Source organism: Oncorhynchus masou, chromosome 2, assembly GCF_036934945.1.
Source record: "Oncorhynchus masou masou isolate Uvic2021 chromosome 2, UVic_Omas_1.1, whole genome shotgun sequence".
Classification (NCBI taxonomy): Eukaryota; Metazoa; Chordata; class Actinopteri; order Salmoniformes; family Salmonidae; genus Oncorhynchus; species Oncorhynchus masou.
This window is the reverse complement of record NC_088213.1, coordinates 45,481,481-45,503,979: the sequence shown is the minus strand read 5'-3', so window position 1 is coordinate 45,503,979 and position 22,499 is coordinate 45,481,481. Positions and strand designations below refer to the sequence as shown.

The 22,499-nt window shown below is 44.7% G+C and overlaps 1 protein-coding gene across 3 annotated transcripts in view; it reads left to right on the top strand.

The window, feature by feature from the left end:
• The window catches only part of LOC135505975 (xylosyl- and glucuronyltransferase LARGE2s), a 69,929-nt gene that overhangs the window by 36,906 nt on the left and 10,524 nt on the right, over positions 1-22,499 (top strand). For all 3 annotated transcript variants that reach the window (XM_064925304.1, XM_064925296.1, XM_064925287.1), the window contains exons 3-12: positions 2,764-3,056; positions 3,290-3,372; positions 3,674-3,797; positions 4,958-5,129; positions 7,677-7,894; positions 10,449-10,574; positions 10,724-10,879; positions 19,812-19,975; positions 20,240-20,518; positions 20,788-20,934. In XM_064925304.1, coding sequence (XP_064781376.1) covers positions 2,764-3,056; positions 3,290-3,372; positions 3,674-3,797; positions 4,958-5,129; positions 7,677-7,894; positions 10,449-10,574; positions 10,724-10,879; positions 19,812-19,975; positions 20,240-20,518; positions 20,788-20,934 — 1,762 coding nt within the window. The remainder of the gene's footprint in view (positions 1-2,763; positions 3,057-3,289; positions 3,373-3,673; positions 3,798-4,957; positions 5,130-7,676; positions 7,895-10,448; positions 10,575-10,723; positions 10,880-19,811; positions 19,976-20,239; positions 20,519-20,787; positions 20,935-22,499) is intronic.

Genomic DNA, 22,499 nt, shown 5'->3' with positions numbered 1-22,499 from the left:
TACGGAAGTTGCAGCTATGAGACACTGTAACTACCAACTGGATACCACAAAATTGGGGAGAAAAAGGGGTAAAAAAAAATGAATACATAGTTGTATTCATTTAAACTGTAATCTCCATGAATCACTATCAATCGACCCGAGCCCCCCCCCTTTTGCCCTCAGAACAGCCTCATTTCGTCAGGGAAGGGACTTTACAAGGTGTTGAAAGTGTTCTACAGGGATGCTGGCCCATGTTGACTCCATTGCTTCCCACAGTTGTGTCAAGATGGCTGGATGTCCTTCGGGTGGTGGACCATACTTGATACACTTGGGAAACTGTTGACTGTGAACAACCAAGCAGCGTCGCAGTTCTTGACACAGAACGGTGCGCCTGGCACCCGTTCAAAGGCACTTAAATATTTGGTTTTTCCCATTCACCCTCTGAATGGCACACACCCATTTTATGTCTTAATAGTCTCAAGGTTTAAAAATACTTTAATCTGTCTCCTGCCCTTCATCTATACTGATTGAAGTGGATTTCACAAGTGACATCAAGAAGGGATCATAGATTTCACTGGTCAGTCGGTCATGGAAAGAGTACGTGTTAATGTTTTGTATAATCAGTGTATATTGATTGACCTGTGGTATAGTAAAAGTTAGCATGCAGAAAAGCGTAGTGCATACGGGAAGTACCAAAACAACTTGATATACAGTGCCTTCGGAAAGTATTCAGACCCCTTGACTTTTTCCAAATTTTGTTACATTGTAGCCTTACTCTAAAATGGATAAATAAAACAATTTCCTCAGCAAATGACACGCAATACCCCATAATGACAAAGCAAAAAAACAGAAATATCTTATTTACATAAGTATTCAGACCCTTTGCTATGAGACTCGAAATTGAGCTCAGGTGCATCCTGTTTCCATTGATAAATTAAATTGACTAAAAATTATTTGGAAAGGCACACACCTGTGTGTGGTCCCAGCATAAGGTCCCACTGTTGACAGTGCATGTCAGAGCAAGAACCTAGCCATGAGGTTGAAGGAATTGTCTATAGATCTCCGAGACATGATTGGGTCGAGGCCAAGATCAGGGGAAGGGTACCCAGCCAAACTAAGCAATCGGGGGAGAAGGTCCTTGGACAGGGAGGTGACCACTCTGACTGAGTGACCATATGGGCGAACCTTCCAGAAGGACAACCACTTCTTCAGCACTCCACCAATTGGGCCTTTATGGTAGAGTGGCCAGACAGAGGCCACTCCTCAGTAAAAAGCCCATGACAGCCCGCTTGGAGTTTGCCAAAAGGCACCTAAAGACTCTCAGACCATGAAAAACAAGATTATCTTGTCTGATTGAACTCTCTTCACATCCTTGAGGAAACCTGGCACCATCCCTACGGTGAAGCATGGTGGTGGCAGCATCATGCTGTGGGGATGTTTTTCAGGGGCAGGGACTGGGAGACTAGTCAGGATTGAGGCAAAGCAAAGTACAGAGAGATCTCAGACTGGGGCGAAGTTTCACCTTCGAACAGGACAACGACCCTAAGCACACAGCCAAGACAATGCAGGAGTGGCTTTGGGACAAGTCTCTGAATGTCCTTGAGTGGCCCAGCCAGAGCCTGGACTTGAACCCGATCAAAACTGTCTAGAGAGAGATCTGAAAATATCTGTGCATCGACACTCCCCATCCAACCTGACAGAGCTTGAGCGGATCTGCAGAGAAGAATGGAGAAACTCCCCAAATACAGGTGTTCCAAGCTTGTAGCGTCATACCCAAGAAGACTCAAGGCTGTAATCGCTGCCAAAGGTGTTCAACAAAGTACTGAGTAAAGAGTCTGAATATTTATGTAAATGTAATATTTCAGTTTTTTTATTTGATAAATTAGCTAACATTTCTAAAAATAAAAATAAAGTTTTTGCTTTGTCATTATGGGGTAGATTGATGAGGGAAAAAAACGATATAATACCTTTTTGAAAAAGGCTGTAACTTAACAAAATGTGGAAGCGGTCTAAATACTTTCCGAAGGCACTGTAAGGTGAGGCGCATGCAAACAGATATGGAAATGTGGCTAGGATAGAATCAATTATATAATTAATCCTGCAAAAGAGTGAATGTAAACCAGGGACAAAACACACTACCTTTCCCTGTGCCCGATTAAAAATAAAAACTTCCCAATTTCGATCTGTCCCTAACAATTCACCTTTCCTCTTGCTGCAGGAATATAATCTTTCTGTGTGAAACTGGCTCAAATTAAGATACGGCATCTGTACTAACAATCTTGTAAGGCTGTTCAAGATTCGAGATATCTTCGTCCGGGAATGTGGTTAAGTATCCTGTTGTAAACAAAAACGATAGACCCTGGACGTACTGTCATACACTCCTAAAACCAATTTATGAAGCGCGCCAAAATTCACAAGCGCACACATGTGCATGCAAATCCTCTCTCACGCATACTGTACCTAAGATGACTGATGGGGTGTTATAGTGCAGTCTGTTCACTTCAGCTCTACGGAATAGCCGTAGGAAGCAGTGATTTACTGTGTACACACGAGAGGACAAGGCTGTCCTTGTACAGTATCTGTGTCAGTATTAGGTCTGACTGTCTACATATCAGTATTTCTCTCTCTCACCCACTTTCCTCTGGGCGACCAGGAACAGGGTGTGAGAGTGCCACATTCCAGCAGTGTCAGCTTCCTTCGTTATACAACTTTACAAATGAAAGATTTTATTCAACCCTAATCTTAATTCCCCTCTATCCCCTCCTCGCCCCCCCCCCTCTCCAGATGGCCGTTCTCTCCTCCTGTCCCCCTGTTTGTCAGAGACCCCCGAGGCACGGGTTCTAGAGCGGGCGGTTCTAGAGTCGCGGGTGCGCGAGATAGAGGAGGAGAACCGGCAGATCCGCCTGCAGCTCAGCCAATTGCAGGGCACGGCCGGCCAGCCCGCCGACGGTGGTAACTATGGCAACGCGGCGTGGGGGGCGTCAGCTGACACTGGGCCCGAGGATGTGGAGAACACGGCGGAGGAGAGAGCCAATCACACAGAGTGTCCCCGTTCGCCCACCGTACTGAAGTGTGAGGTGAGCCAGGATCAAATACTTATTTTAGCGCAGCTCTGTGTTTTTTACATGTGTTAGTTTAGCTTCACTGTTTGGTCATTGGTGTTAAGTTGATATGTCAAATCTACTGTCATTGGTGTTTATGTGTTTTGGATAAAATAACATAGACATAGTTAAAAAAAATATGGCTGTAGTGCTAAAATGTAGGGAGTTGATATTCACAACAGTGTTCTGCTTCTATCTTTTCTGCACAGCTGATCCATGTAGCGTGCGTGTGTGCCGGTCACAACGCCAGCAGAGATGTGGTCACCCTGGTCAAGTCCATCCTGTTCCACAGGTAACACAACAGAGCTTCACATACAACTACACCTGCTGCTTATAGCTTCAGCTACACTTTATAAAGCAACGGCAGTTGTTTGTTCGACTCGATGAATCCTGCGCCAATAAGGATGAAGTCAATTCGGAAGGCCACTTGTAAAAATGAGAATGATTTATTCATTCATTATTGGAAGTTTAGGAAATGTTAGACCCTTCATAATCAGAGAGATGAAGCACTTGAGTAGCTCTTGGTATATGTTTCTCTCTCTCTCTCTCTCTCTCTCTCTCTCTCTCTCTCTCTCTCTCTCCTGCTCTCTCAGGAAAAACCCTCTCCATTTCCACTTCATCACAGACGCAGTAGCCAATCAGATCCTGAGTTCTCTGTTCCAGTCCTGGATGGTTCCGTCTGTACAAGTTAGCTTCTACGACGCAGATGAACTCAAGGTAAATGCCAACTATGGTCCTCAGGAGCCTGAGTGTCTGCTCTACCTTTTCAATCCGTGTTTCGGAAAACAATGGCGTGGACTCTTTGAGCAACCATTGACATAAAAGGGGATTCCACCCCTTTCCAATCAATCAGTTGGCAGGAGAAAGAGAAATCCAGTAGACACTTCACAAGGACTGGAGACCATACTTGCTCTTATTCATTTTTCCTTGTTCTACATGCTCTTTACTCCCTCCTTCTCTTCCCTTTCCCTACTCTTACAACAGTGATGTGTCACCTCAGTCCTTCTACTCCTCTGGCCTCTCCGCTCAGTCACTGTGTGTCTGTGTAAATCGAAAAATGGTGTGTGTGTGGGTTGGAGGGGGTGTATGTATGCATGTGCTGTGTTTTTTGTGCGTGGTATGTGTGTTGCGTGCATGTACTGTTGGTGGTTGGATGTGTGCGTCTAGCTTTGGCTCTTTGCTCTTGACAAAGGGTTCATAAAGTAACATGTTGTTGGTCAACTCCCGTAACAACCTGGCCTCGACCTGTAATATGACTTGGTTCCGTCTCTGTCCCCATCATCAAATTCTCTCTCAGCACTCCGCAAGCTTAGCAGGAACAAAAGCTCCTTGTGCTCTCAAATGTCTCAACCTCCTCACCGTTTTCATTAACTCAGTTCAAACAGAGAAGGAAACACTGCATCTTCTGAGCTGATTATGTTTGCAAATGATTCACTTATGCAGATCCCGTTCTGTAGAATCAAGAGGCATAAATCAGACATGGTTGCCCAGATGCATACCGAGAGTTATGCAGGTTTCAGTATTCATTTGGATATCCTGGGCATAAAAAGAGATGACATTTTTTTAAAGATTGATGCTATTAAGTAAATAGCAGTAAAGCTCCAATTGCTTCACCTCTGCTTTAAAGGGACTTTTATACTAAAGGGACCTTAGGAAACAGATGGGTGTCTGAGCAAGTTAGCTATTTAAAGGAAGGAGAATACCCTTATACACCTGACAAAAGAACCACAGTGGTGTTGCTTCTAATGACATTATTTTTCATACCTTGCAACTTTATGTGTCCGTTTCTTTTTTAAATCAATATTTGTGAGGTCTAAAGTGGTTCAAACTCGCTCTTGCTTTCTCTCTCCATCCCTCTACCGTCTCTTCTCTTCCAGTCTGAGGTGTCATGGATACCTAACAAGCACTACTCAGGTATCTACGGCCTGATGAAGCTGACCCTAACCAAAGCGCTGCCCTCTGACCTCACAAAGGTCATAGTCTTGGATACGGACATCACCTTCGCCACCGACATCGCTGAGCTCTGGGCCATCTTCAGGAAGTTCACTGGTATGACCTTTGACCTTGATAAACATTTCTGGTTGATTGATTGAATAATTAATTCATTGGTTGAGTGATAAAGCAAATGAGTGAATTGTACATGTTTTTATGCTATAAAGCAAAAATCCCTTGAGGGCAAAAATGCCAAGAGAACAAAAATTATATTTGATAAACTAGTAGTTGAAAAGCTGTCTAAAAGCTGTCTATATGCTGAAGAATACACCTCGACCAATCACGTGGACTGGGATATGCTCCGCACTGCATCCAACAACAACATTGACGAATACGCTGATTCCGTGAGCGAGTTCATTAGAACGTGCATTGAAGATGTCGTTCCCATAGCAACGATTAAAACATTCGCAAACCAGAAACCGTTGATTGATGGCAGCATTCACGTGAAACTGAAAGCGCGAACCACTGCTTTTAACCAGGGCAAGGTGACCGCAAACATGACCGAATACAAAGTGTACCTATTCCCTCCGCAAGGCAATCAAACAAGCTAAGCGTCAGTATAGAGACAAAGTAGAGTCGCAATTCAACGGCTCAGGCACAAGAGGTATGTGGCAGGGTCTACATTCAATCACGGATTACAAAAAGAAAACCAGCCCCGTCACGGACCAGGATGTCTTGCTCCCAGGCAGACTAAATAACTTTTGTGCCCGCTTTGAGGACAATACAGTGCCACTGATATGGCCCGCAGCCAAAACATGCGGACTCTCCTTCACTGCAGCCGACGTGAGTAAAACATTTAAACGTGTTAACCCTCGCAAGGCTGCAGGCCCAGGCGGCATCCCCAGCCGCGCCCTCAGAGCATGCGCAGACCACCTGGCTGGTGTGTTTACGGACATATTCAATCAATCTTTATCCCAGTCTGCTGTTCCCACACACTTCAAGAGGGCCACCATTGTTCCTGTTCCCAAGAAAGCTAAGGTAACTGAGCTAAACGACTACCGCCCCGTAGCACTCACTTCCATCATCATGAAGTGCTTTGAGAGACTAGTCAAGGACCATATCACCTCCACCCTACCTGACACCATAGACCCACTCCAATTTGCTTACCGCACAAATAGGTCCACAGCCGATGCAATCTCAACCACACTGCACACTGCCCTAACCCATCTGGACAAGAGGAATACCTATGTGAGAATGCTGTTCATTCACCCTGGGTCTCGACCCCGCCCTGTGCAACTGGGTACTGGACTTCCTGACGGGCTGCCCCCAGGTGGAGAGGGAAGGTAACAACATCCTCCACCCCGCTGATCCTCCTGTACTCCCTGTTCACCCACGATTGCGTGGCCATGCATGCCACCAACTCAATCATCAAGTTTGCGGACGACACTACAGTGGTAGGCTTGATTACCAACAACGACGAGACGGCCTACAGGGAAGTGAGGGCCCTCGGAGTGTGGTGTTAGGAAAATAACCTCACACTCAACGTCAACAAAACTAAGGAGAGGGAGCACCCCCATATCCACATCGATGAGTCAGTAGTGGAGAGGGTAGTAAGTTTTAAGTTCCTCAGCGTACACACCACAGACAAACTGAATTGGTCCACCCACACAGACAACATCGTGAAGAAGGCGCAGCAGCGCCTCTTCAACCTCAGGAGTCTGAAGAAATTTGGCTTGTCACCAAAAGCACTCACAAACTTCTACAGATGCACAATCGAGAGCATCCTGTTGGGCTGTAACACCGCCTGGTACGGCAATTGCTCCGCCCACAACCGTAAGGCTCTCCAGAGGGTAGTGAGGTCTGCACAACGCATCACCAGGGTCAAACTACCTGCCCTCCAGGACACCTACACCACCCGATGTCACAGCAAGTCCATAAAGATCATCAAGGACAACAACCACCCGAGCCACTACCTGTTCACCCTGCTATCATCCAGAAGGCGAGGTCAGTACAGGTGCATCAAAGCAGGGACCGAGAGACTGAAAAACAGCTTCTATCTCAAGGCCCTCAGACTGTTAAACAGCCACCACTAACATTGAGTGGCTGCTGCCAACACACTGACTCAACTCCAGCCACTTTAATAATGGGAATTGATGGAAATTGATGTAAAATATATCACTAGCCGCTTTAGACAATGCTACTTAATATAATGTTTACATACCCTACATTATTCATCTCATATGTATATACTGTACTCTATATCATCTACTGCATCTTTATGTAATACATGTATCACTAGCCACTTCAAACTATGCCACTTTGTTTACATACCCTACATTACTCATCTCATATGTATATACTGTGCTCGATACCATCTACTGCATCTTGCCTATGCCGTTCTGTACCATCACTCATTCATATCTTATTGTACATATTCTTTATCCATTTAGACTTGTGTGTATAAAGTAGTAGTTTTGGAATTGTTAGGTTAGATTACTCGTTGGTTATTACTGCATTGTCAGAACTAGAAGCAGAAGCATTTCGCTACATTTTCATCTGCTAACCATGTGTATGTGACAAATACATTTGCTTTGATTTGATTACCAATGATAATCAGCATTTTAAAATCCGGATGAATGATGATTGGTGATGCTGTGATTGCAGACAAGCAGGTGATAGGTCTGGTGGAGAACCAGAGTGACTGGTACCTGGGGAACCTGTGGAAGAACCATAAACCCTGGCCCGCCCTGGGACGAGGCTTCAACACTGGGGTCATCCTGCTCTACCTGGAGAGGCTGCGACGGATTGGCTGGGAGCAGATGTGGAGGCTGACCGCCGAGAGAGAGCTAATGAGCATGCTCAGTACCTCTCTGGCTGACCAGGTCTGTTTATTTACTTTTATTCTATTCTAGTCTATTCTTTTTATTCAGAATATTATTAAATACTCTTTAGATCATTACTTTTCTTAACAAATGTTAATATAGGGCAGGGATCATAAACTAGATTCAGCCATTTTTTTTCTTGAACGGATAGTCAGAGGGCCGGAAAATAATTGCAAATAATTTGTAGACTGCAAATTGACTGCAAGAAGCCCAAACAGATATAATGTTTGACTAAAACATCATCATTTCAAACCTTACTCACATTTGCATACAATCAAGTGACTCTCTGTTATGCGTGGAAATAATTGGGTACAGATGTCTTGCATGAAAATCACTTGAAGATGATTTCCTGATGTTTTTACAGTCTTCTATGTCTAACAATTAAAAATAAATATAAATATATATATACTGTTGAAGTTGGAAGTTTACGTACACCTGAGCCAAATACATTTAAACTCAGTATTTCACAATTCCTGACATTTAATCCTAGTAAAAAAATCCCTGTTTTAGTTCAGTTAGGATCACCACTTTATTTTAAGAATGTGAAATGTCAGAATAATTGTAGAGAGAATGATTCATTTCAGCTTTTATTTCTTTCATCACATTCCCGGTGGGTCAGAAGTTTACATACACTCAATTAGTATTTGGTAACATTGTCTTTAAATTGTTTAACTTGGGTCAAACACTTCGGGTAGCCTTCCACAAGCTTCCCACAATAAGTTGGGTAAATTTTGGCCCTTTCCTCCTGACAGAGCTGATGTAACTGAGTCAGGTTTGTAAGCCTCCTTGCTCGCACACACTTTTTCAGTTCTGCCCACAAATTTTCTATGGGATTGAGGTCAGGGCTTTGTGATGGCCTCTCAAATACCTTGACTTTGTTGTCGTTACGCCATTTTGCCACAACTTTGGAAGTATGCTTGGGGTCATTGTCCATTTGGAAGACCCATTTGCGACCAGTTTTTTACTTCCTGACTGATGTCTTGAGATGCTGCTTCAATATATCCACATCATTTTCCCTCCTCATGATGCATCTATTTTGTGAAGTGCACCAGTCCCTCCAGCAGCAAAGCACCCTACAACATGATGCTGCCATCCCCGTGCTTCACGGTTGGGATGGTGTTCTTCGGCTTGCAAGCCTCCCCCTTTTCCTCCAAACATAATGATGGTCATTATGGCCAAACAGTTCTATTTTTGTTTCATCAGACCTGAGGACATTTCTCCAAAAAGTACAATCTTTGTCCCTATGTGCAGTTGCAAACCGTAGTCTGGCTTTTTAATGGCGGTTTTGAAGCAGTGGCTTCTTCCTTGCTGAGCGACATTTCAGGTTATGTCGATATAAGACTCGTTTTACTGTGGATATAGATACTTTTGTACCTGTTTCATCCAGCATCTTCACAAGGTCCTTTGCTGTTGTTCTGGGATTGATTTGCACTTTTCGCACCAAAGTACATTTGTTTCTAGGAGACAGAACACATCTCTTTCCTGAGCGGTATGACAGCTGCGTGGTCCCATGGTGTTCATACTTGCGTACTATAGTTTGTACAGATGAACGTGGTACCTTTAGGCGTTTGTAAATTGCTCCCAGGGATGAACCAGACTTGTGGAGGTCTACAATTTTCTGTGGTCTTGGCTGATTTCTTTTGATTTTCCCATGATGTCAAGCAAAGAGGAAATTAGTTTTAAGGTTGGCCTTGAAATACATCCATAGATACACCTCCAATTTAATCAAAATGTCAGTTAGCCTATCAGAAGCTTCAAAAGCAATGACATCATTTTTGGGAATTTTCCAAGCTGTTTAAAGGCACAGTCAACATATTGTATGTAAACTTCTGACCCACTGGAATTGTGGTACAGTGAATTATACATCAAATAATATGTCTGTAAACAATTGTTGGAAAAATGACATGTCATGCACAAAGTAGATGTCCTAACCGACTTGCCAAAACTATAGTTTGTTAACGAGAAATTTTTGGAGTGGTTGAAAAACGAGTTTTAATGAATCCAAGTCTATGTAAACTTCCGACTTCAACTGTATATACAGTATATAAAATTTTGGGGTAAAAATAAAACCACCCTCGGCCAAAATTCGACCCACGGGCCGCCAGTTGGGGACCCTGATATAGGGTAATCTTATGCCTCAAAGCATACTGTGTATGGGGCAAATGGTAATGTAAGTGTGTAAGACATCTCAAATGAACATTTGGTGCATGTGTAAATGTGAATGTTTACTATTGTGTGCCAGAGTTCTATATGATTTTAATGTCAAAATGAGTGTGTATAATACATTTGTAGAAAAAAAAGTGCAATCTTGAACCTAAAAGGGTTCTTCGGCTGTCCCCAAAGGAGAATCCTTTGAATAACCCTTTTTTGGTTAGAACCCTTTTGAGTTCCATGTAGAACCCTTTACACAGAGGGTTCTACATTGAATACAAAAGAGTAAACATGGAACCAAAAATGTTTATCCCATGGGGACACCGAAGAACCCTTTTGGAACCCATTTTTCAAAGAGGGTATTACACAGGTGTTTAATGTGAGTGGGTAATCTTGTGTGCAGGACATCTTTAATGCGTTCATTAAGCAGAACCCAGTCCTAGTGCATCAGCTGCCCTGCTTCTGGAACGTTCAGCTGTCTGACCACACACGCTCCGAACAGTGCTACACAGAGGTGTCTGACCTCAAGGTAGGGCTATGCAGTGAAATACACACACACACACACACACGCACACACACTCAATATAGCAAAATCCCTCACTTATTTCCTTATGAATGTACTGCGTATAGTCATCAGGCTGCAGGTCACCATGGTAACATGTTTATGTTCCGTGTCAGGTGATCCACTGGAACTCTCCTAAGAAACTTCGTGTGAAGAACAAGCATGTGGAGTTCTTCAGGAACCTCTACCTAACCTTCCTAGAGTACGATGGGAACCTACTGAGACGAGAGCTGTTTGGCTGCCCCAGCCATGCCACCTCAGAGAGTGTACAAGTGAGTAAAACATTACCTTAACGTTAACCATAATTATGTGATAAATCAAAACAAATCAAATCACATTTTATTTGTCACTTGCGCCTGAATACAACAGCTGTAGACCTTACAGTGAAATGCTTACTTACAAGCCCTTAACCAACAATGCAGTTTTAAGAAAATACCTTTAAAAAAGTAAGAGATAAGAATAACAAATAATTAAGAGCAGCAGTAAATAACAATAGCGGGGTTATATACAGGGGGTGCAGGTACAGAGTCAATGCGCGGGGGCTCCAGTGTTGAGGTAATTTAGGTAATATGTGCATGTAGGTAGAGTTATTAAAGTGACTATGCATAGATAACAACAGAGAATAGCAGCAGCGTAGAATGGGGGCAACAATGCAAATAGTCTTGGTAGCCATTTGAATAGATATTCAAGAGTCTTATGGCTTGAGGGTAGAAGCTGTTTAGAAGCTTCTTGGACCAAGACTTGGCTCTCCGGTACCGCTTGCCGTGCGGTAGCAGAGAGAACAGTCTATGGGTGGCTACATTTTTACATTTACATTTAAGTCATTTAGCAGACGCTCTTATCCAGAGCGACTTACAAATTGGTGAATTCACCTTCTGACATCAGTGGAACAGCCACTTTACAATAGTGCATCTAAATCATTTAAGGGGGGGTGAGAAGGATTACTTTATCCTATCCTAGGTATTCCTTGAAGAGGTGGGGTTTCAGGTGTCTCCGGAAGGTGGTGATTGACTCCGCTGTCCTGGCGTCGTGAGTGAGTTTGTTCCACCATTGGGGGGCCAGAGCAGCGAACAGTTTTGACTGGGCTGAGCGGGAACTGTACTTCCTCAGTGGTAGGGAGGCGAGCAGGCCAGAGGTGGATGAACGCAGTGCCCTTGTTTGGGTGTAGGGCCTGATCAGAGCCTGGAGGTACTGCGGTGCCGTTCCCCTCACAGCTCCGTAGGCAAGCACCATGGTCTTGTAGCGGATGCGAGCTTCAACCGGAAGCCAGTGGAGAGAGCGGAGGAGCGGGGTGACGTGAGAGAACTTGGGAAGGTTGAACACCAGACGGGCTGCGGCGTTCTGGATGAGTTGTAGGGGTTTAATGGCACAGGCAGGGAGCCCAGCCAACAGCGAGTTGCAGTAATCCAGACGGGAGATGACAAGTGCCTGGATTAGGACCTGCGCCGCTTCCTGTGTGAGGCAGGGTCGTGCTCTGCGGATGTTGTAGAGCATGAACCTACAGGAACGGGCCACCGCCTTGATGTTAGTTGAGAACGACAGGGTGTTGTCCAGGATCACGCCAAGGTACTTAGCGCTCTGGGAGGAGGACACAATAGAGTTGTCAACCGTGATGGCGAGATCATGGAACGGGCAGTCCTTCCCCGGGAGGAAGAGCAGCTCCGTCTTGCCGAGGTTCAGCTTGAGGTGGTGATCCGTCATCCACACTGATATGTCTGCCAGACATGCAGAGATGCGATTCGCCACCTGGTCATCAGAAGGGGAAAGGAGAAGATTAATTGTGTGTCGTCTGCATAGCAATGATAGGAGAGACCATGTGAGGTTATGACAGAGCCAAGTGACTTGGTGTATAGCGAGAATAGGAGAGGGCCTAGAACAGAGCCCTGGGGGACACCAGTGGTGAGAGCGCGTGGCGAGGAGACAGATTCTCGCCACGCCACCTGGTAGGAGCGACCTGTCAGGTAGGACGCAATCCAAGCGTGGGCCGCACCGGAGATGCCCAACTCGGAGAGGGTGGAGAGGAGGATCTGATGGTTCACAGTGTCGAAGGCAGCCGATAGGTCTAGAAGGATGAGAGCAGAGGAGAGAGAGTTAGCTTTAGCAGTGCGGAGCGCCTCCGTGATACAGAGAAGAGCAGTCTCAGTTGAATGACTAGTCTTGAAACCTGACTGATTTGGATCAAGAAGGTCATTCTGAGAGAGATAGCGGGAGAGCTGGCCAAGGACGGCACGTTCAAGAGTTTTGGAGAGAAAAGAAAGAAGGGATACTGGTCTGTAGTTGTTGACATCGGAGGGATCGAGTGTAGGTTTTTTCAGAAGGGGTGCGACTCTCGCTCTCTTGAAGACGGAAGGGACGTAGCCAGCGGTCAGGGATGAGTTGATGAGCGAGGTGAGGTAAGGGAGAAGGTCTCCGGAAATGGTCTGGAGAAGAGAGGAGGGGATAGGGTCAAGCGGGCAGGTTGTTGGGCGGCCGGCCGTAAGATTTCATCTGGAGAGAGAGGGGAGAAAGAGGTCAGAGCACAGGGTAGGGCAGTGTGAACAGAACCAGCGGTGTCGTTTGACTTAGCAAACGAGGATCGGATGTCGTCGACCTTCTTTTCAAAATGGTTGACGAAGTCATCTGCAGAGAGGGAGGAGGGGGGGGAGGGGGAGGAGAATTCAGGAGGGAGGAGAAGGTGGCAAAGAGCTTCCTAGGGTTAGAGGCAGATGCTTGGAATTTAGAGTGGAAGAAAGTGGCTTTAGCAGCAGAGACAGAGGAGGAAAATGTAGAGAGGAGGGAGTGAAAGGATGCCAGGTCCGCAGGGAGGCGAGTTTTCCTCCATTTCCGCTCGGCTGCCCGGAGCACTGTTCTGTGAGCTCGCAATGAGTCGTCGAGCCACGGAGCGGGAGGGGAGGACCGAGCCGGCCTGGAGGATAGGGGACATAGAGAGTCAAAGGATGCAGAAAGGGAAGAGAGGAGGGTTGAGGAGGCAGAATCAGGAGATAGGTTGGAGAAGGTATGAGCAGAGGGAAGAGATGATAGGATGGAAGAGGAGAGAGTAGCGGGGGAGAGAGAGCGAAGGTTGGGACGGCGCGATACCATCCGAGTAGGGGCAGTGTGGGAAGTGTTGGATGAGAGCGAGAGGGAAAAGGATACAAGGTAGTGGTCGGAGACTTGGAGGGGAGTTGCAATGAGGTTAGTGGAAGAACAGCATCTAGTAAAGATGAGGTCGAGCGTATTGCCTGCCTTGTGAGTAGGGGGAAGGTGAGAGGGTGAGGTCAAAAAGGAGAGGAGTGGAAAGAAGGAGGCAGAGAGGAATGAGTCAAAGGTAGACGTGGGGAGGTTAAAGTCGCCCAGGACTGTGAAAGGTGAGCCGTCCTCAGGAAAGGAGCTTATCAAGGCATCAAGCTCATTGATGAACTCTCCGAGGGAACCTGGAGGGCGATAAATGATAAGGATGTTAAGCTTGAAAGGGCTGGTAACTGTGACAGCATGGAATTCAAAGGAGGCGATAGACAGATGGGTAAGGGGAGAAAGAGAGAATGACCACTTGGGAGAGATGAGGATCCTGGTGCCACCACCCGCTGACCAGAAGCTCTCGGGGTGTGCGAGAACACGTGGGCGGACGAAGAGAGAGCAGTAGGAGTAGCAGTGTTGTCTGTGGTGATCCATGTTTCCGTCAGTGCCAAGAAGTCGAGGGACTGGAGGGAGGCATAGGCTGAGATGAACTCTGCCTTGTTGGCCGCAGATCGGCAGTTCCAGAGGCTACCGGAGACCTGGAACTCCACGTGGGTCGTGCGCGCTGGGACCACCAGATTAGGGTGGTCGCGGCCACGCGGTGTGGAGCGTTTGTATGGTCTGTGCAGAGAGGAGAGAACAGGGATAGATAGACACATAGTTGACAGGCTACAGAAGAGGCTACGCTAATGCAAAGGAGATTGGAATGACAAGTGGACTACACTTATCGAATGTTCAGAAAGTTAAGCTTACGTAGCAAGAATCTTATTGACTAAAATGATTGAAATGATACAGTACTGCTGGAGTAGGCTAGCTGGCAGTGGCTACGTTGTTGACTTTGTAGGCTTGCTGGCAGTGGCTGCGTTGTTGACACTACACTAATCAAGTCGTTCCGTCGAGTGTAATAGTTTCTACCGTGCTGCTATTCGGGGGCTAGCTGGCTAGCTAGCAGTGTTGATTACGTAACGTTACGTTAAAAGAACGACAATAGCTGGCTAGCTAACCTAGAAAATCGCTCCAGAATACACAATTGTCTTAGATACAAAACGGCTATGTAAGCTAGCTACGATCAAACAAATCAAACCGTTGTACTGTAATGAAGTGAAATGAAAATGTGATACTACCTGTGGAGCGAGGCGGAATGTTGGCCGGGTTGTTGAAGTTCAATTCGGAAGACGTTGGCTAGCTGTTGGCTAGCTAGCTAGCAGTATCTCCTACGTTAAGGACGACAAATAGCTGGCTAGCTAACCTCGGTAAATTAAGATAATCACTCTAAGTCTACACACTCTAAACTACACAATTACCTTGGATACGAAGACAGCAAAGACAACTATGTAGCTAGCTAACACTACACTAATCGAGTCGTTGAGTGTAATAGTTTCTACATTGCTAGTGGACGTTAGCTAGCTGCTGTGCTAGTGGACGTTAGCTAGCTGCTGGGCAGATAGCAGTGTAGACTACGTTAGGACGACGAAATACGATAATTACGCAATTATCTTTGATACAAAGACGGCTATGTAGCTAGCTAAGAAGAAATTGCTAAGATTAGACAAATCAAACCGTTGTACTATAATGAAATGTAATGAAAAGTTATACTACCTGCGGACCGAAGTGTAGATGCGACCGCTCGCTCCAACCCGGAACCGGAAATTCTCTATTCTCTGAAGCATATTCTGAAGCATATTCTGCCACGTTTCATCTGCCACGTTTCATCTGTAAACCTAAATCCTCTTCCCATTGGTTCTTAAGGTTCTTAAGAGAGTACAGGGAATCCAGATTGTGCGAGTTTAACCTTTTATGGCTGCAATCCCCCTATCGGGATAAGTGTCATCAACAACCGCTGAATAGCACAGCGCCACATACAATAAATATTACTATAAAAATTTATATTCATGAAATCACAAGTGCAATATAGGATAACACAGCTTAGCCTTTTGTTAATCCACCTGTCGTGTCAGATTTTGAAATTATGCTTTACAGCGAAAGCAATCCAAGCGTTTGTGTAAATTTATCGATCGCACAATAAAACATTAAGTACACTTAGAAAATCAGAAAAGCAATCAAATTAATAATTTACCTTTGATGATCTTCGGATGTTTTCACTCACGAGACTCCCAGTTACACAATAAATGTTCCGTTTGTTCCGCAAAGATGTTTTTTATATCCAAAATACCTCTGTTTGTTTGTCGCGTTATGTTCAGAAATCCACAGAAAAGAGCGGTCACGACAACGCAGACGAAAATTCCAAATAGTTTCCATAATGTCCACAGAAACATGTCAAACATTTTTATAATCAATCCTCAGGCTGTTTTTAAAATATATAATCGATAATATGTCAACCGCAAATGTCTTTCACAGTAAGAGAGGGGAAAAGAATGGCTGTCCAAATTCTGTTTCGCAAGCAAAACTCATGTGACCACTTGACGCGATGTTATCGTTCTGGCTCATTTGTCAAAATAAAAGCCTGAAACTATGTCTGAAGACTGTTGACACCTTGAGGAAGCGATAGGAAAAGGAATCTGGTTCATATGCCTTTAAATCCAGCAAAGCGAGGCTATGGAACATGAAGTCACTTCCTGTTTTGATTTTCCTCAGGGTTTCGCCTGCAATATCAGTATATATATATACTGATATACTCACAGACAATATTTTGACAGTTTTGGAATCTTTAGAGTGTTTTCTATCAAGCTACTCAATACTGCCCCTGCGGCCATGAAGTTAATAATGTATAGATCAAGATTATGTCCCCTTTGATTTAAGGGTTCACTTTAAAAAGAGAATATAGAAAGGAGGTAGGTGGGCGTGATGGGAAGTTACTGGAGTATGAAGGTACAAAACTATGCAATTGTAGGTATCTAATGAAATGGGATCCAGGAATTAAACTTTTGTACGAACTTTTCCAAAGATGAAAAATCCTTACCAATATACAAGTCGTTCAGTGAGGAGATCCCTTTTCCAGACCAGAAATGAAACGCACTGTCTAATACTGATGGAGAGAATGTATGGTTCTTTAATAATGCGACAGAAGTTGAATGTTCACCGAGATCAAACGATTGCCTGAACTGTTTCCAGATTTCTAGAGAATGTTTCACACTAGTGTTTTTAGTGTATTTGGAAACAGGCTCAGCTAATGCAAGTCTTGAGAAAGGTAAGGCAGCTAAGGAGGTGGGGCCACAGGACGAGATCTCCAAGGTCAACCATTTCGGACCTGTAACATCAGGGGTATCTGTCATCCAATATAGAATTATTCATATATTAGCTGACCAGTAATAATATTGAAAGTTCGGAAATGCTAGACCAACCTGGGGACGAGATCTCTGCAATATGGTCTTACGTATCCGAGGGTTTTTCTTGTTCCAGAAGAAAGCATATATCAGTGTATCTATGGAGATAAAATATATATATATATATACACTGCTCAAAAAAATAGGGAACACTAAAATAACACATCTGAATGAATGAAATATTCTTATTAAATACTTTTAATCAAATGTATCAACCCATGGAGGTCTGGATTTGGAGTCACACTCAAAATTAAAGTGGAAAACCACACTACAGGCTGATCCAACTTTGATGTAATGTCCTTAAAACAAGTAAAAATGAGGCTCAGTAGTGTGTGTGGCCTCCATGTGCCTGTATGACCTCCCTACAACGCCTGGGCATGCTCCTGATGAGGTGGCGGATGGTCTCCTGAGGGATCTCCTCCCAGACCTGGACTAAAGCATCCGCCAACTCCTGGACAGTCTGTGGTGCAATGTGGCGTTGGTGGATGGAGCGAGACATGATGTCCCAGATGTGCTCAATTGGATTCAGGTCTGGGGAACGGGCGGGCCAGTCCATAGCATCAATGACTTCCTCTTACAGGAACTGCTGACACACTCCAGCCACATGAGGTCTAGCATTGTATTGCATTAGTAGGAACCCAGGGCCAACCGCACCAGCATATGATCTCACGAGGGGTCTGGGGATCTCATCTCGGTACCTAATGGCAGTCAGGCTACCTCTGGCGAGCACATGGAGGGCTGTGCGGCCCCCCAAAGAAATGCCACCCCACACCATGACTGACCCACTGCCAAACCGGTCATGCTGGAGGATGTTGCAGGCAGCAGAACGTTCTCCACGGCGTCTCCAGACTCTGTCACGTCTGTCACATGCTCATTGTGAACCTGCTTTCATCTGTGATGAGCACAGGGCACCAGTGGCGAATTTGCCAATCTTTGTGTTCTCTGACAAATGCCAAACGTCCTGCATGGTGTTAGGCTTTAAGCACAACCCCCACCTGTGATCGTCGGGCCCTCATACCACCCTCATGGAGTCTGTTTCTGACCGTTTGAGCAGATACATTCACATTTGTGGCCTGCTGGAGGTAATTTCGCAAGGCTTTGGTAGTGCTCTGCCTGCTCCTCCTTGCACAAAGGTGGAGGTAGTGGTCCTGCTGCTGGGTTGTTGCCCTCCTACGGCCTCCTCCACGTCTCCTGATGTACTGGCCTGTCTCCTGGTAGCGCCTCCATGCTCTGGACACTACGCTGACAGACACAGCAAACCTTCTTGCCACAGCTCACATTGATGTGCCATCCTGGATGAGCTGCACTACCTGAGCCACTTGTGTGGGTTGTGAAAGCACCGCCAGCATTCAAAAGTGACCAAAACATCAGCCAGGAAGCATAGAAACTGAGAAGTGGTCTGTGGTCACCATCTGCAGAACCACTCCTTTATTGGGGGTGTCTTGCTAATTGCCTATAATTTCCACTTGTCTATTCCATTTGCACAACAGCATGTGAAATTTATTGTCAATCAGTGTTGCCTCCTAAGTGGACAGTTTGATTTCACAGAAGTGTGATTGACTTGGAGTTACATTGTGTTGTTTAAGTGTTCCCTTTATTTTTTTTGATGAGTGTATTTTGTTAGAAAGATAGGAATACATTGAAGTAAGTATAAAAGCTTAAGTAAGACATTAGTTTTAACAATGCTAATTCTTCCCGGCCAAAGAAAGAGAAAGTAAATCCCGCCGTTCAAGATCCTGTTTCAGGCGGAGTATCAAGGGAGGGAAATTGGCATTATAGAGATCTTTTAAATTGTGCGTGACCCAAATTACCAAACATGTCTGTGTAGTCATTCTGAAGGGCACATAGCTAAAATAAGTTTGCATGGCAGAAAGATTAATAGGCACCAATTCAGTTTTTTGTGGATTAACTTTATAATGAGGTTGTATTTCACATGGCAAAGAAAATGTGTTCTCTCGTCAGGACACTGTTGTTCAGAGGAGCTAGCCAACAACACAGCTAACACAATCACTTTAAACTGAAGCTGGGAGGACTTTGTTTTACCTTCTTTCTATTGACATTTCTTTGTATATACCCATTAAAATGATGCCAGCTGATTTATGATTTGGACTGGCTGAGAAACGCTGCCTGCCTGTCTGTCACAGTCCCGACTCCAAGACGTTCATTACTATGGGACAGCTGGAGATAGAATTTGAATATTGAAACAATGTTGCAAATGTCGGAGAGAGATAGCAAGGTCTATACAAATCTCTGCTGTTGAAAACTAAATGTTAGTCTAAAAGAAATGTGAGATAATGTCTAGATGCTTTTGTAGTGGAGATCAAGTTTATAAATTGCCTGGCTGGGCTGATGAGACAGTGGATTGCGCAGTCAGATGGAACTAGGTAAATAGGCATTTTAACGTTATAGATTTAGCCGGTGGTAACTTGTGGAATAGACACCGGCTGGAATGCGGCTTTAACCAAACAGCATTCAGGATTTTCACCACCCATTGTATAACATTTAACAAACCACTCCCTAACACCTCAAGTATGTTTTAACATTCACCATACCTTTATTCACGATACTATCATGGACATCCAGACAGAATACAACAGAGTGTGCAGGTGTGCCGCATGCATTCATGAAACCATGTTAGCCTATTAGAGGGAATATTTACAATCTGAACATGGGTTTTGACCTCCCTCTGTCCATCACTCTCCAGTTACAAGGAGCTCTGGAGGAGCTGGATGAAGACGACCAGTGTTATGACTTCCGGCGGGAGCGAATCACAGTACACCGCGTGCACCTCTACTTTCTGCAGTACGAGTACACTCCCACCGGGGACGACACGGACGTCACACTGGTCGCACAGCTCTCCATGGACAGGTGAACCCTCACCTTATAGCTCTGACCCTACTGGCCTTTGGTTTACTAGTTATTGGAGATGTGAGCTTGAATTCATTATCACGTTATGGCTAATCAGGAGGGCACCTCTCCACAAATACGATTGTATTTAGCTTATTTCTCTACCTCTTCCTCTTCCCCCTCCTCCATCTTTTCTTCTCTACTTCCACCACTGCTTTTAATATATACATGCTTGTGATACTATACTACTCTGTTTGTATTTTATGTCTTCCCTATTTCTCTCAGGTTACAGATGCTGGAGGCCATATGTAAGCACTGGGAAGGCCCTATCAGCCTGGCTTTGTACATGTCAGACGCCGAGGCCCAACAGTTCCTGCGTTACGCCCAGGCCTCCGAGGTGCTGAAGAACCGTAAGAACGTGGGATACCATATCGTTTACAAGGAGGGACAGTTCTACCCTGTCAACCTGGTGAGAAATGTGGCCCTGAGGAACGCCAACACACCCTATGTGTTCCTGGCAGACGTGGACTTCCTGCCCATGTACGGACTCTATGATTACCTCAGGTGAGTCGTAGTTCTTCCCAAAGATGTTCCATCATAAACATAGACAGAACACTGGCTGGGATTTTTTTTTTTGTCATTTAGCAGCCATTTTAATCCAAAGAAATGTACAGACAACATATGTATGATGTTCATATATGGCCCATGTGGGAGTCGAGCCCACAGCTAAGGTGTTGCCAGCAATGCATTCCTACCAACTAGTGGCAGCTGTGGCTCTAGCTGCTGAAGAGTATTCATTGTAAATGAATGGTTTCTCTATCTTACCCCCACAGAAAGTCAGTGGTCCAGTTAGACATGGACAACACTAAGAAGGCTCTGGTGGTACCGGCCTTTGAGACGCTGCGCTACCGCCTCTCCTTTCCCAAATCCAAAGCCGAGCTGCTCTCCATGCTGGACATGGGGACCCTCTACACCTTCAGGTACACCAGCACTAACAGCTCACCCCATTGGTCAATCTGGCTTGTAGATCAGGAGGTTTGAATGGCCCTTCTGAAATAGACCCAGATGACATAACTTGGAACAGCCATCCTGATGTTGATACTATGTTTGTTACATTGAAACATTGAAGTCATTTGATAATTATATATGGTACCGGTCAAAGGTTTGGACACACCTACTCATTTCAAGGGTTTTTCTTTATTTGTAATATTTTCTGCGTTGTAGAATATTAGTGAGGGCATCAAAACTATGGAATACTGTAGTAACCAACATTTTTTGGATTTGTTAAACAAATCAAAATATATATATTTTTTGAGATTCTTCAAAGTAGCCACCCTTTGCCTTGATTACATATTTGCACACTCCTGGCATTCTCTCAATCAGCTTCATGAGGTAGTCACTTGGAATGCTTTTCAATTAACAGGTGTGCCTTGTTAAAAGTTAATTTGTGGAATTTAATTCCTTCTTAATGCATTTCAGCCAATCAGTTGTGTTGTGACAAGGTTGGGGTGATATACAGAAGATTGCTCTATTTGGTAAAATACCAAAGTCCATTTTATGGCAAGAACAGCTCAAATAAGCAAAGAGAAATGACAGTCCACCATTACTTTAAGATATGAAGGTAGAAAGTACACTAGGTGTGTCCAAATCTTTGACCTGTACTGTATACAGTGCATTCGGAAAACATTCAAAACGCTTGACTTTTTACATTTTACACATTTTGTTAGTTTACAGCCTTATTTAAAAAAATATATTTTAGTTTTTATAAATGTTTGAAAATGTATCAAAACAGCAAACAGAAATACCTTATTTACATAAGTATTCAGACCCTTTGCTATGAGACATCCTGTTTCCATCGAGTCCACCTGTTTTAAATTCAATTGATTGAACATGATTTGGAAAGGCACACACACACCTGTCTATATAAGGTCCTACAGTAGACAGTGCATGTCAGAGCAAAAACCAAGCCATGAGGTCGAAGGAAGTGTCCGTAGAGCTCCAAGACAGTATTGTGTCGAGGCACAGACGTGGGGAAGGGTACCCAAACATTTCTGCAGCATTGAAGGTCCCCAAGAACATAGTGGCCTCCATCATTCTTAAATGGAAGAAGATTGGAACCCCTAACACTCTTCCTAGAGCTGGCCACCTGGCCAAACTGAGCAATCGGGTGAGAAGGGCATTGGTCAGGGAGGTGACCAAGTGCAATCTCTGTGAAGATTGGAGAACCTTCCAGAAGGACAACCATGTCTGCAGAACTCCACCATTCAGGCCTTTATGGTAGAGTGGCCAGACAGAAGCCACTCCTCAGTAAAAGCCACTTGACAGCCCACTTGGAGTTTGCCAAAAGGCAACTAAAGGACTCTCAGACCATGAGGAACAAGATTCTCTTTTCTGATGAAACCAAAATTGATCTCTTTGGCCTGAATATCAAGTATCAGCACTATCCCTACGGTGAAGCATGGTAGTGGCAGGGACTAGTAGACAAGTCAGGGTGGAGGGAAATATAAACAGAGCAAAGTACAGAGAGATCCTTGATAAAAACCTG